The sequence below is a fragment of the Cibotium barometz genome, chromosome 10 (genome assembly GCF_041138505.1).
Source record: "Cibotium barometz isolate CiBa-2024 chromosome 10, ASM4113850v1, whole genome shotgun sequence".
Lineage (NCBI taxonomy): Eukaryota > Viridiplantae > Streptophyta > Polypodiopsida > Cyatheales > Cibotiaceae > Cibotium > Cibotium barometz.
Window position 1 is genome coordinate 18,395,481 of NC_141055.1, and position 12,598 is coordinate 18,408,078.

Below are 12,598 nucleotides of genomic sequence, written 5' to 3' on the forward strand. Positions count from 1 at the left end.
ATCCGTTGTGATGGCTCTCACATGGGGGAGATCAGAAACAATAGCGCCATCTTGGCCACGCAACCTCCGAATGCCGTCTCGCCTTATGTGGGGGCCGGCTATATCAAAGAAATCCCCCGACTCTGTCGCTAGTTTGGGTCTAGAAGGAAGCTCTAGCATGGTACATGTACTCCACCCTCCTCTCCTCTATGGATCTAATATCCGTGCGGGCGTCAGCTAGCTAACTCTCAATGCACGGGCTATGTGGGGAACTCTCCTGAAGCCGTTGGTTTCTTGCTCCTGAAATCCCTCCAATCTGCTCTAGGCTGCCTCCTGTAAGAAACTGCTGATCTCGCCCAGGCCCACATCCAATGTACTCCACCCTCCTCTCCTCTCCTCTATGGATCTAATCTCTGTGTGGGCGGCAGCTAGTTGACTCTCAATCCATGGGCTATGTGGGGAACTCTCCTGAAGCCACTGGTTTCCTTCTCCCGAAATCCCTCCAATTTGCTATGGGCTGCCTCCTGTAAGAAATTGCTGATCTCCCCCCAAGCCCACATCCAATGTTCACGCAGCAGAGCCTGAGATAACGTCCAATCCCGCCATATTTGTTCTATCTTGCTACAGATCTTGGGGTCCTAAATGAGGTTGTCCGAAATCCTAGAGCTTGCATGCTTGTCTTACCTCCAGGGGTCCCGTAAGGACAGAATAACCGGAGTGTGATCTGAAAAAGTAGTGGCTGCCATGATATCCCTCCACGGCCGCAAGCCCACTCATAACATAAAACCTGTCTAGTCTAGAGAGGTTGGGGCCGGTGCTGCTCCTATCCGATCGCGAGAAGCTAAGGCTCCCAGGGGTGCGCCCAAACTTTGGAGAATGCCAAAGGTCGTGTCCCCTAAGTGCCAGTATCGTCTCCTCCTAGGCAGAGTACTACTCTCGAGACTGTGGCTGTGTCTCATCCAAGTCTGTCCTTTGCTGCCTCTATCATGTTAAATTCTCCAGCCATGCACCAAAAGTTAGCTTGGGGAAGGGCTTGCCGGACTGTGCTTCAGAAGATGGCTCTACTTGCAGCGGCGTTCGGGGCATAAACATTGAGGAAGCCAACGTAATCCTCTCCAATCAAAATGGTAACCCAATGTGCTCGCCCAAGAACTATGACTCTTGAGCCTGCCGGCAAAAGCTACTCACTGAGATAAATACAAACTCCTCCCTGTGTCCCTGACGGGCCGAAGGATGGAAACCAGAAAGTGACTCCTCCTTGGTAAAATCTTCGTGCATCGGCGGATGTGCCACTCGGAAAGGTGACGCTCTTGGAGGAAAAGAATGTCGATAGGTCCCCCAACTGTAGCTCTTTGAAGCTCTCCTCTGAAGACGCCTCGTCTCTGAAAGCACTGAGGCCCTCCTAAACCCTGAATGTTCCATGAGACTATCTGCATATTAATCTCTGTGGGAGGTGGAACTGCCCTCCACTCGAAGAGTCTTGGGTGAGTGTTTAGACGGGGAATAATCACAATCCGTCTTTGGACGAAGGCGTGCCAAGTGGGCGTGGATCTTGTCCTCCATGTGACGTCACTCTGTCTGAGCGCGACGAGAGTATGCATACTCTGAACTCCATTGATCACAATGGAGGTACCTGTAAGAAGGGGGGAGAGGAATTGTGACTGAAATATGCATGAACACAGAAAGCAGCACCTCCAGGTTGGAGGCCACCATCTCCCCGTCCTGGTCTCTATGGCTCGAGCCTCCAAGCTCCATGCTAGCCAATGGCCATAGATGGGTGAGTATGTCGGTGATGCGAAGGTCGTGAAGATGGTGGGAGAGCTCATCTGCCTATCCCTGGATGGCGGCAGCCACCGACTCCGAGTCCCACTCCATCCAAGGGCTGCACTCAAAGGGAAAGAGAAGATCATTGCACCGTTCTGTGGCGTAGAGGGTCTGGAGTGGTGAAAAACCACACATATCCGAAAAGGCGCTATTGTCTCCTCAAACATATATGTCCCTTCCATCGGAAGACATCAGAAGATACTATAATCCACAGTATAATCCACAGGCTGCCCCAAGATCCTGGGGGGCCCACTTGGGGACTCAAGCGGGAGAGCCCTCACCAGGGAAGTAGCATGGTCATCTCTACCTGCTCAGAAAAATGGTGAATCAAGTGACGAACAGAACTTGCCGGCTGTCTCCGTTTCGGGTCAGGGGTTGCTAGGGGTCAACAGGAGTGGTTTGGAGAGGCGGAGGGAGGGGGGAGGGCGGGTTTTGATGAGGTGGACGAGGCAGAAGAAATTGCTGCGGGAAGAGTTGGGGGCGAGGATGGAGGAGGAGACGGAGGGGGTGGGGGGGATGGGGGGCAGAGAGGCCGAAGAGGGGCGTGGCTAGGAGTGATCCACCGGAGGGAAGGCTGCTAGGAGAGGCTCGCTGGGGGCTACTAGCCTCACTGGGCACTGAGAGCTGGGGGAGGAATCACAACGGGGAATCGGCCACCAAACCGGAGGGGCCGAAGGGACCCACTCCGTGACTGGAGGGGGCTCGTCGCCAATGGGTGGGTGCTATGATAAACGCTCGAAAGGGTTCTCTGATAGAACCGAATCATCAATGCTTTTATAGCCTTAGGGGCCTCATTTGTATGGCATCATTGCTTATGTCAGACATGTATAGTATCTAGATATTTATTTAATCCCTCTAACAGTGGGTTCACACACACACAAACACAACACTGTTCACACCTTAAGAGGGTGTTCATACATGCCTACACATTAGCTCCAATTCCCAACATAAGGTGGCCTCAAAATCTTGCTGGCATCATGGCATAACCCGTTTGAGGTTATTACTTATGCTAATAATCTTGCCATTGGAGCTGTTTTATCGCAAGATCGCAAATTAGTGGCCTATTACAGCCGGAAGTTGAATGTTGCCGAAAAGAACTATTCGGTAGATGACAAGGAGCTATTAAGGGTGACACATGAGCGTTGGAAACCTTTCCTTTATGGGACGGAATTCACAGTGAAGACTGATCACTAGGCACTTAAATGGCTACATGCCTAGTGCCCAATTGAGTGACAAGCAAGCCAGGTGCAGTCAACTTTTCTAACAGTTTGGAGGCATGATATAGTATGTCCCGGGCAAAAATAACCCCGTTGATGCTGATGCTCTTATGGAAAGACTACCATTCAGACCTTGCATGAGTCCATTGTGCTGGGGATTCAAGGCAAAGATTGGATAGTATGCAGGCACAATGGGCAGATTCTTCGGAATTCGGGACTTAGTATAATTTGCCCCTAAGTTCAAAACCGGGCCGCTTTACAGTTCAAGGTGGTTGGTTGTTCTACAAAAACCAGCTATGTACTAAGGGAGAAAAGACAAACACCTCTTCATGATGCTCATGATTGTCTTGTTGGGGGTCATCATGGTATCAACAGTTACTTGGAGAAGTTAGAGCGATCATTCTATTGGCAAAAAATGAGAAGGGATATCTACCAGTATGACCAGACATGCCAGATCCACCAGAAAGTGATGGTTCAGCACTCGAAGTGCTTCAGTCTTTGCCTATTCCCGAGGGAGCTTTTCAAGATATCAGCATGGACTTGTAGGTCGGCCCTCTTCGAGCAGCTATGGGAACTAGGAATACATAGTTTATGACCATTGTTGACCAGCTCGGTAAGTTTTGCATGCTCATTTCTTGTGAGCAGATGACCGCAACATAAGATATTGCTCGCCTCTTTATCTTACTTTGGTACCCTGTTTGTGGTTTACCACACGGACAATCATATTAGACAAAGATCCCAAGTTCACTTCACATTTCAGGAGAGCATTATTTGATAACTTTAGGACTAAGCTATAGTTGTCTAGTGCATTCATCCACAGACAGATGGTCAGACATAAATTTAGAATCAGTTGGCCTTTGATGTTCTCAAAGCATATTGCCATGACAATTAGTCAAAATGTAAACAATATCTTCCATTGGTGCATGCTATCCTGAACGACACTCATTCATCCAGTATTTGCCGGACTCCATATGAGGCAGCACTTGGTTGTTTGTTTCTCTTCTTACGAGGATGGTGTCACCTCCATTGGAGGTCAACGAGACTACATAAACATTCTCAAAGATTATTGAGTTTTTGAAGGGGCACCTAGCCAAAGCACAAGACGCCTACACCAGGCAAGCCAACAAGTCTAGATGAGATGTCAACTACGAGGAGGGAGATCGGGTATTTCTCCGAATCATGAAGCAACGATTGAAGCAAGTGGGCAAGCATTGTCCCAAGCTTTCTTTCCAAAGCTTTGGTCCATTTTCTATTGTGAAGAAGCTCAATGATGTCTCCATGAAGTTGCAACTACATGACAGTTGGACTATGCATGATGTCTTCCACGTCTCATGGTTGAAGCCTTATGTTGGACCATCTTTGCAAGAGGTTTGGGATGAGCAGCCACTTGAAGTGGTCTACGAGGCAAAACTAATCAAGCTTGAGCAGGTTATTCTCCACAAGTGGAAGCATGTTTTTGGTCGAAGACTTAGACAGTTCTACACCAAGTTCAAGGACCGAGGCACTTACGAAACCTTTGGCTCGATGAGGAGTTTTTCCAAGAGTACCCATAGATATTGGCGGACTACTTGGAAGCCATGCAACTGCCGCCAAGCTAAGTAGGAGGGAATGCCCATGCACTGAGGTGCTATGTGGCACATTGGCTTATCATTAGTGCTACGTTTGTATAGAATTAGAACCTTTTTTTAGGGATTATTTGTCGTATGCTGTGACCCCATTGTGAGCCCTAGCCCGGGGACACGTTAGGCATGAGCTACGCATGTCTTTCCAAGCCTTAGGTGACAGTTTCTGTCCCTTAACCACTTGGAGAACAGTGCATCTAGGTTATCCTAGCATTTAGATGCATTTAGTAAGCATGTAAGGCATAGACATAGGCTAGCCTTATGGCCATCCTAAGTGCCTTGCACATGGGCAGCCCAAGGGCCACCAAAGGGGGCCAACCAAGGGCCACCAAGTGCCGACGCATGGCCAAGCGTCGGCCAGCGTAAGGCCTATTGGCCAGCATCATATCCAGCCCAGCACGCACGTGTGTGTGAAGCGATTGCCGATGACATAGAAGGCTATTTTCAGCAATTGTGAGCAGTACAAACAGGCCGACAGCATGATCTGAAAACCAACCAGCATCAAGGTTCTCATATGTAAGACGCCTTTAGTCCCTTGTATAAATCATGTCATTCTCTCATATTTTCAGCAGTGACAAGAGAAGAAACATGTGTGCTTGAGTCCTAAGACTTGTGCATACATATTTCCAGCAAAGCACTCCATTGTGCTTCAGTCCAAGTTTTCTTCAGCATTCAGCCTTGAGTCGTGCATCTCCCTCAGCAGATCTGGGTGTGCATAGTGGCTTCTGAAGTATGCTTTTTGCCCAAAAAAATCTGGCTGCCCCTGATATCAACACATGCAGTCTATTTCTGGTGGGTTCACACATTCATGCGCCCCCTTTCTGTTGGTTTATACACGTGATTTAGTCCACGTTTTCTAGCGTGTGCTCTCAGCCTTTTCTGGCTGGCTTTCTGGTGTGCTTTTTCTTGCACACCAAGCCTTGTCTGGCTGACCATCTGCGTCCCATAGCTGATAGCTCTCACCATGCTTCTGGTCGTCTTCTGGCCGCCCATACACCCCTTTCTTGGTCGCCGATAAAGATCAACTGGCTGCCCCACTTCTGGCCGCCTTCTGCAGATATGGACCAGCTTGTGGGCACCTTACTTCAGGGCTTCCATGGGATGACATAAAAGTCTATTCTCAGCAATCGTGAGCAGTATAAACAGGCCAACAGCATGATCTGAAAACTGACCAGCATCAAGGTTCTCATATGTAAGATGCCTTTAGTCCCTTGTATAAATCATGTCATTCTCTCATATTTTTGTCAGTGACAAGAGAAGAAACACGTGTACTTGAGTCCTAAGACTTGTGCATACATATTTCCAGCAAAGCACTCTATTGTGCTTCAGTCCAAGTTTTCTTCAGCATTCAGCCTTGAGTCTTGCATCTCCCTCAGCAGATCTGGGTGTGCATAGTGGCTTCTGAAGTACGCTTTTTGCCCAAAAAAATCTGGCTGCCCCTGATATCAACACATGCAGTCTATTTCTGGTGGGTTCACACATTCATGCGCCCCCTTTCTGTTGGTTTATACACGTGATTTAGTCCACGTTTTCTAGTGTGTGCTCTCAGCCTTTTCTGGCCGGCTTTCTGGTGTGCTTTTTCTTGCACACCAAGCCTTGTCTGACTGACCATCTGTGTCCCATAGCTGATAGCTCTCACCATGCTTCTGGTCGTCTTCTGGCCGCTCCTGTGAGTCTTCTGGCCACCCATACGCCCCTTTCTTGGTTGCCAATAAAGATAACCGGCTGCCCCACTTCTGGCCGCCTTCTGCAGATATGGACCAGCTTGCGGGCACCTTACTTCAGGGCTGCCACAGGATGACATAAAAGGCTATTTTCAGCAATCGTGAGCAGTATAAACAGGCCGACAGCATGATCTGAAAACCGACCAGCATCAAGGTTCTCATATGTAAGACGCCTTTAGTCCCTTGTATAAATCATGTCATTCTCTCATATTTTCAGCAGTGACAAGAGAAGAAACATGTGTGCTTGAGTCCTAAGACTTGTGCATCCATATTTCCAGCAAAGCACTCCATTGTGCTTCAGTCCAAGTCCTCTTCAGCATTCAGCCTTGAGTCTTATATCTCCCTCAGGTGTGCGTAGTGGCTTCTGAAGTACGCTTTTTGCCCAAAAAAATCTGGCTGCCCCTGATATCAACACACGCACTCTATTTCTGGCAGGTTCACACATTCATGCGCCCCCTTTCTGTTGGTTTATACATGTGATTTAGTCCACGTTTTCTAGCGTGCACTCAGCCTTTTCTGGCTAGCTTTCTGGTGTGCTTTTTCTTGTGCATCAAGCCTTGTCTGACTGACCATCTGTGTCCCATAGCTGATCGCTCTCACCATGCTTCTGGTCGTCTTCTGGCTGCCCATACACCCCTTTCTTGGTCACCGATAAAGATCAACCAGCTGCCCCACTTCTGGCCGCCTCCTGCAGATATGGATCAGCTTGTGGGCACCTTACTTCAGGGCTGCCACAGGACTGTACATAGCCAGCCTAAGGGCTGTACCCTCACCCTTTGGCTTGTACGACCATAAACGGGGATTGCCTAGAGCCTTGCCTAGAGCCAAATGGCCACAACGACCTGCTGTCCAGCTTGCACATCTCGTGCTTTTTCTCACTTAACCAGTTCCTTGCACATCTCACCCACGAGCTGGAGGCCACAGCCACATCTTGGGCCCTGCTCTAGACTAGGCATCCTACACCACCTAGCCACACCCTGAGGGTGTCCTCGTGCCGAACAGTACCGATGGGCCAGCGCTATGAGTCAGACTTGAGGATGGTATCTCGCAACTCAGCCTAGGGCTTTGCTTATATAGACCTCTGGCCAATAGCTTTATCTTGGGTCTAATAATAGCTAGTAACCCTATTATTGACTATAACTATAGCCTCCCCATGTGGGGTTATCTCTTGATCCTGGGTTAACCTAACCCTGATTAGCCTGTGGACGTAACAGGGGTCACACATCCTTGATCCTCATTCAATGTCTTGGTGGAGAGGATCACGTCTCTAAGAGAATAAGCAAATCTCCATGGTTTCTCGTAGTATACTGGGGGTGGTCCTGCATCTCTCTCGTGCATGTCACATATTAGGCATATCCATAACTTGCAGTCTCATCTACCTCTCTTCATGTATGGGATACTTCATTACAGTCTAGTGTTGGCAGTTCATCGAGAGAGAGCTCAGGTGAAACTGTCCACCTTGCATATTAACAATACTTCACTCCCTGTGAGGCCAGGTCTATAGATGATTTGAAAGTAAGCTATGGTAGCAGGTGTTTTCTGCTCTCTGCTCTTTTGGATGTCTTCCAAGCGTTTGACCCTCAAAATGTGTATGACCAATGAAATGAGAGCTGTGTGTGTGTCACGCAAAGTGTGCCTGAATGATGTGAGGGTTTATTGAGTAGATTTTTGAGAGTGTCGAGACTTGTAATCTCTCTTCCTGGCTCCATACTAAAGGTGTGAGGTCTTACTGCCCAAAAAGTTTCCCCATACATTGCTGTTGGCCTAAACTAATGAGTCAAAGAGAGAGAGTTTGGTCTGCAGTTGCTGAAATTCTGACTGGAAGTCATACTAATTAAGATTATTGATTTTATATTTTCCTTTCCACAATCTTTTGCCATCTACAACATAGAGGATGCTCTGAAGCAAGGTTTCCTATATGGCAGGTAGGTGTGCAAGAGGACAGGATCAAACGCATGGGCGAGGAAGACAACTTTTGGTCTAGTGGTCCCACTGGCCCATGTGGGCCTTGCTCTGAGATCTACTACGATTTTCAGCCCGAGAAGGGAGCTGCTAATGCGGTATTTTAAGATCTTATCTGAAAAAACATGGATTGTTGGTGTGTGTTGAGTAGGTGTCATTTGGTGCTCAATTAAGATTATTGATCCAAATAATTAATCACAACAGTGTTGTGGTTCTACATTTTGGTGTATTCCTTTTTGATTGCAGGACTTAGGAGATGATTCAAGGTTCATAGAGTTCTATAACCTGGTTTTCATGCAATACAACCGAAAAGAGGATGGGAGTTTAGAACCATTAAAAAATAAGAATATTGATACAGGACTAGGTCTGGAGCGCTTAGCACAAATCCTTCAGAAGGTGAAACTTTTTTGCTGTACAATTCGTTTTGAGGGGGCAGTTCTATCCCAGCAGCTTTGCTGCTCCGGGGCAATGTGGGCCGCCTCTGTATTACACTGCTGTTGTAATTAGGGAAATTGACATTTACCGGTGGGATGGGTTGGGATGCCCAGCAGTGTAAATAAATACCCACGAGACTTCATTGTGTGTTGCATTTAACTTATTGGACTGATATTGCAATGCAGGTCCCCAATAACTATGAAACGGATTTAATCTATCCCATCATGGAATGTGCAGCAAATCTGGCGGGTTTGAAATACACAGATGGATCAGAGAAAACTAAAACATTTTTGAAGGTGATTCAGCTCCCATTTTTTCACCCAGTAACATAAATATTCCAGTATTCACCTTCTGTTATCTCATAAATGGTTTAAAAGTCTGTGGCAGGTGATAGGAGATCACACTCGGGCAGTAGTTTACCTTATCTCGGATGGAGTTACCCCATCTAATATAGGCAGAGGGTATGTAGTCCGACGCCTTATTAGAAGAGTGGTGCGCATGGGGAGGCTTCTTGGAATTAAGGGAGATGGGCAAGGTGACATTGAAGGGGCTTTCCTGCCCACGGTTGCAGAAATAGTAGTGAAAATGAGTGGGAGTGTGGATGCAGACGTGCAGCAGAATGCCGGCCGTATTTACGAGGAGCTGCGCAGAGAGGAGATACGTTTTGTGCAAACTCTGGAGAGAGGTGAGAAGCTTCTGGAACAGCTGCTACAAGAAGCGTTAACACAAGCTGATGGCAACGCTGATACCAAACGGATGCTTTCGGGGAAAGATGTTTTTACACTGTATGATACGTATGGGTTTCCAGTTGAGATCACAGAAGAAGTGGCCATGGAGCGGGGGATTTTGGTAGACTTGGAAGGGTTTGAAGCTGAGATGGAAGTCCAGAGGCGGCAGTCTCAGGCTGCCCACAATACTGTGAGGCTCTATGCAGATGGTGCTATGGCGGACATTTCTGCCAAGGTGCCACCGACCAATTTTTTGGGCTATGGTGGCCTTCAAAGCTTGGCTTCTGTAGTTGCACTTCTGTGTAAGGGGTTGCCTGTTACGCAGGCATTTGAAGGAGATGAAGTCGAGATTATCTTGGATAAGACACCTTTTTATGCAGAATCTGGTGGCCAAATTGGTGATCATGGACTACTGATTGTCCAAGGGGCGGGCACAATCGATGTATCAGATGTACAAAAGATTGGTGGAGGTTTGTTTCTCCACAAGGGCATTGTGCAAGAAGGGAACATCCAGGTCGGGGCAAGTGTGGATGCAAAAGTCAACATGAGACTGAGACGCCGTGTCCAGGTCCTCTCTCTCTCTCTCTCTCTCTTTGTGCACACTATTCGCATATCTTTGAGCACAGAGATGAAATTCTTCCCTTTTTCTCACAAGAGGGAAAGACTCTTGCCATCGCTGGCTTCATCAAGGAGGTGCTCTGTTGTGGAGAAACCTGCAAGGCATCATTACCTAGCCATCTCACTTTGATTTTTACTTTTAGTGCTTGTCATCACCTTTCTCGCTCTGAAAAACATTTGTATCACTTTTGATTGGGTCCCAATAGGCTGTATGCAGCCTCAAAAACAATCTCTCTCTCTCTCTCTCTCTCTCTCTTCTCCCCCCCCCCCCCCCCCCCCGCGGCCCCCCCGGCCTGCTATAGAGGTCAAGATGGAGGAACATTACCTCTCCAGATGCCTTGTGTACGAGATATGAGGGATTTGACTTTCAAAACGGTCCTGATGCAGGCACACCACACTGCCACACATCTGCTGCAGTCAGCTTTAAAGAAGATTGTCGGAAGTGATACCTCTCAAGCAGGCTCCTTAGTAGCGTTTGATAGGTTGCGCTTTGATTTCAACCTTTCCAGGCCTATGAGTGATGATGAAATCATCAGGGTAGAGGGCTTCATCAATGACTGGATTGGTATGGCAGTGCCTCTGGAAACCAGGGTCATGGCCCTAGCTGACGCGAAAAAAGCTGGAGCCATTGCAATGTTTGGGGAGAAATATGGAGAAGAGGTGTGCAAATTTGTATGAAGTAACTGGCATTATGACACACACATACTTTGATTTTCTTTTAATTGCACAGATTTCAGTGTATTTTTACATGGTGGCATTGACAGGTTGTTGCATTCTTGTACAGGTCAGAGTTGTTGAGGTACCTGGCATTTCATTAGAACTGTGTGGGGGGACCCATGTCACTAACACCTCGGAAATTCAGGGTTTTAAGGTAATCTCTGAGCAGGGAATAGCGTCAGGTATTCGACGCATTGAAGCGGTTGCAGGTCCTGCTTTTGTGGAGTATGCTATTGCAAGAGATGGTGTTGTCAAGCAGTTATCTTCCTTTCTAAAGGTAGGGGTCCTGTCAGCCCTATGTCATGCCACATCATGCATGGTCTGGTTGGAAGGTACTTTCTTCTTTATAAGCACTTGTAAACATTTAGACTGATACTTGAATCTTAGAGTACTGAAGGATTCTTAAGCAACACATTAGGAACCTGTCGTGGTTATATAGAGGGCCTCACAAGAGGCTGAGAAGACAATTGGTGGCAGTTTTATGAATATGTCATAGTGCTTTGGGAGCACCTTTTCCCAGAAAAGGGTAACCACGAGTCTTTTTTTGATGGAGGTCCTGGGGACCTGGGGCAATAGTAAAGCCTGGGATTCTGAACAGTAGGGCCCGTGAAAATTGATTGGTTCTGTAAACATCAGGTGCACAAATTCCAAGGTTGAAAAGAACATCTGATTAATGATTGGAGAATGCAACACCTTCTGATTTATGATTGGAGAATGCAATGGCATCTGATTAATGATTGGAGAATGCAGTGACATGTCAGTGGGTCTGCCTGGTCATTCTGCAGGTTTTGCTAGTCAACAGCTCGAATACACTTTCCTCAGGACCTTGACAGATTCAAGTTACTCATTGTGTCATACAAATTGTTTGAAATTTAGCTTTCATGAGGGGTATGAACTGGTTTCTAAAGAGGTGTTCTTTACATTTCATGGGGGTGACTGGAGTTCATGTTGGTTAAGTTACACTGAAGACATGGACATCCTTCTTGGAATTTCCTATCATAGGGCTGAGAGCTCGGATGTATGTGTTGATGTAGGCATGTGTATGTAAAGGCCACTCACACGCACACCTGCCCACCAAAAGCTTTATTTTTTATCAAGAAAAGATCCTTCATAGTTATAAAAGAGAAACATCTGCTCAAAGAACAACCCTGTCTGATGTGTATATCCTTCAAAAGGGTAAGACGTAAAGTAAAGAGGGAAAGTCCTCTCTGGATGGATGCTCTTGGAGGGAGGCTACATTAGGTGAGGGCGAGGGAAAAGCCACATTGGGGCCTATAATACCATATCGATTTGTCGACCCCTCGAGTGAGGAAGCAGTCCAGACTCCAAATGTGTAGGAAGGCAGTGCAGTGATGCTGCAATTGCCAGTAAGGCTCTCCAGCATCCCTGCAAGGTGTGGATGATGTCTAATCAAATAAAGCAGATTGTCTCTGCTGGGGGAGTGAGTGGCGGTGCCATCAATGGCCCCTCTGCATCTAGCCTGCCAGATATGCCAAGAGGTGATGCTGTTGATGATCTCCCATCTCTGGCATGTCCTAGACCAGGCGGTCCACTGGATAGCAGGGACTGCCGATGCTGACGCAGGAATGGTAGAGATACGAAAGTGTGTGAGCTGTAGGGCAAGGCCAGTGCCGTCCTCCTTGTGCTGTAGAGCTGTGTCCTCCTCTGGAGCCAAAGCAATCCCGCCCCAAGTGATAAAATTGAGGGTGATGGCCTGTGAAGAGCCTAAGGATCCTCCACCAGACCTGCTGAGCCTTTGGGCAGTCCCAAAG

The 12,598-nt window shown here is 47.6% G+C and overlaps 1 protein-coding gene across 1 annotated transcript in view; it reads left to right on the forward strand.

The window, feature by feature from the left end:
• EMB1030 (Alanyl-tRNA synthetase, class IIc) overlaps positions 1–12,598 on the forward strand; it is a 97,976-nt gene that overhangs the window by 38,460 nt on the left and 46,918 nt on the right. The window contains exons 6-11 of the mRNA XM_086803755.1: positions 8,292–8,426; positions 8,575–8,724; positions 8,949–9,059; positions 9,151–10,059; positions 10,497–10,769; positions 10,894–11,103. Of these exons, the coding sequence (XP_086659881.1) occupies positions 8,292–8,426; positions 8,575–8,724; positions 8,949–9,059; positions 9,151–10,059; positions 10,497–10,769; positions 10,894–11,103 (1,788 nt within the window). The remainder of the gene's footprint in view (positions 1–8,291; positions 8,427–8,574; positions 8,725–8,948; positions 9,060–9,150; positions 10,060–10,496; positions 10,770–10,893; positions 11,104–12,598) is intronic.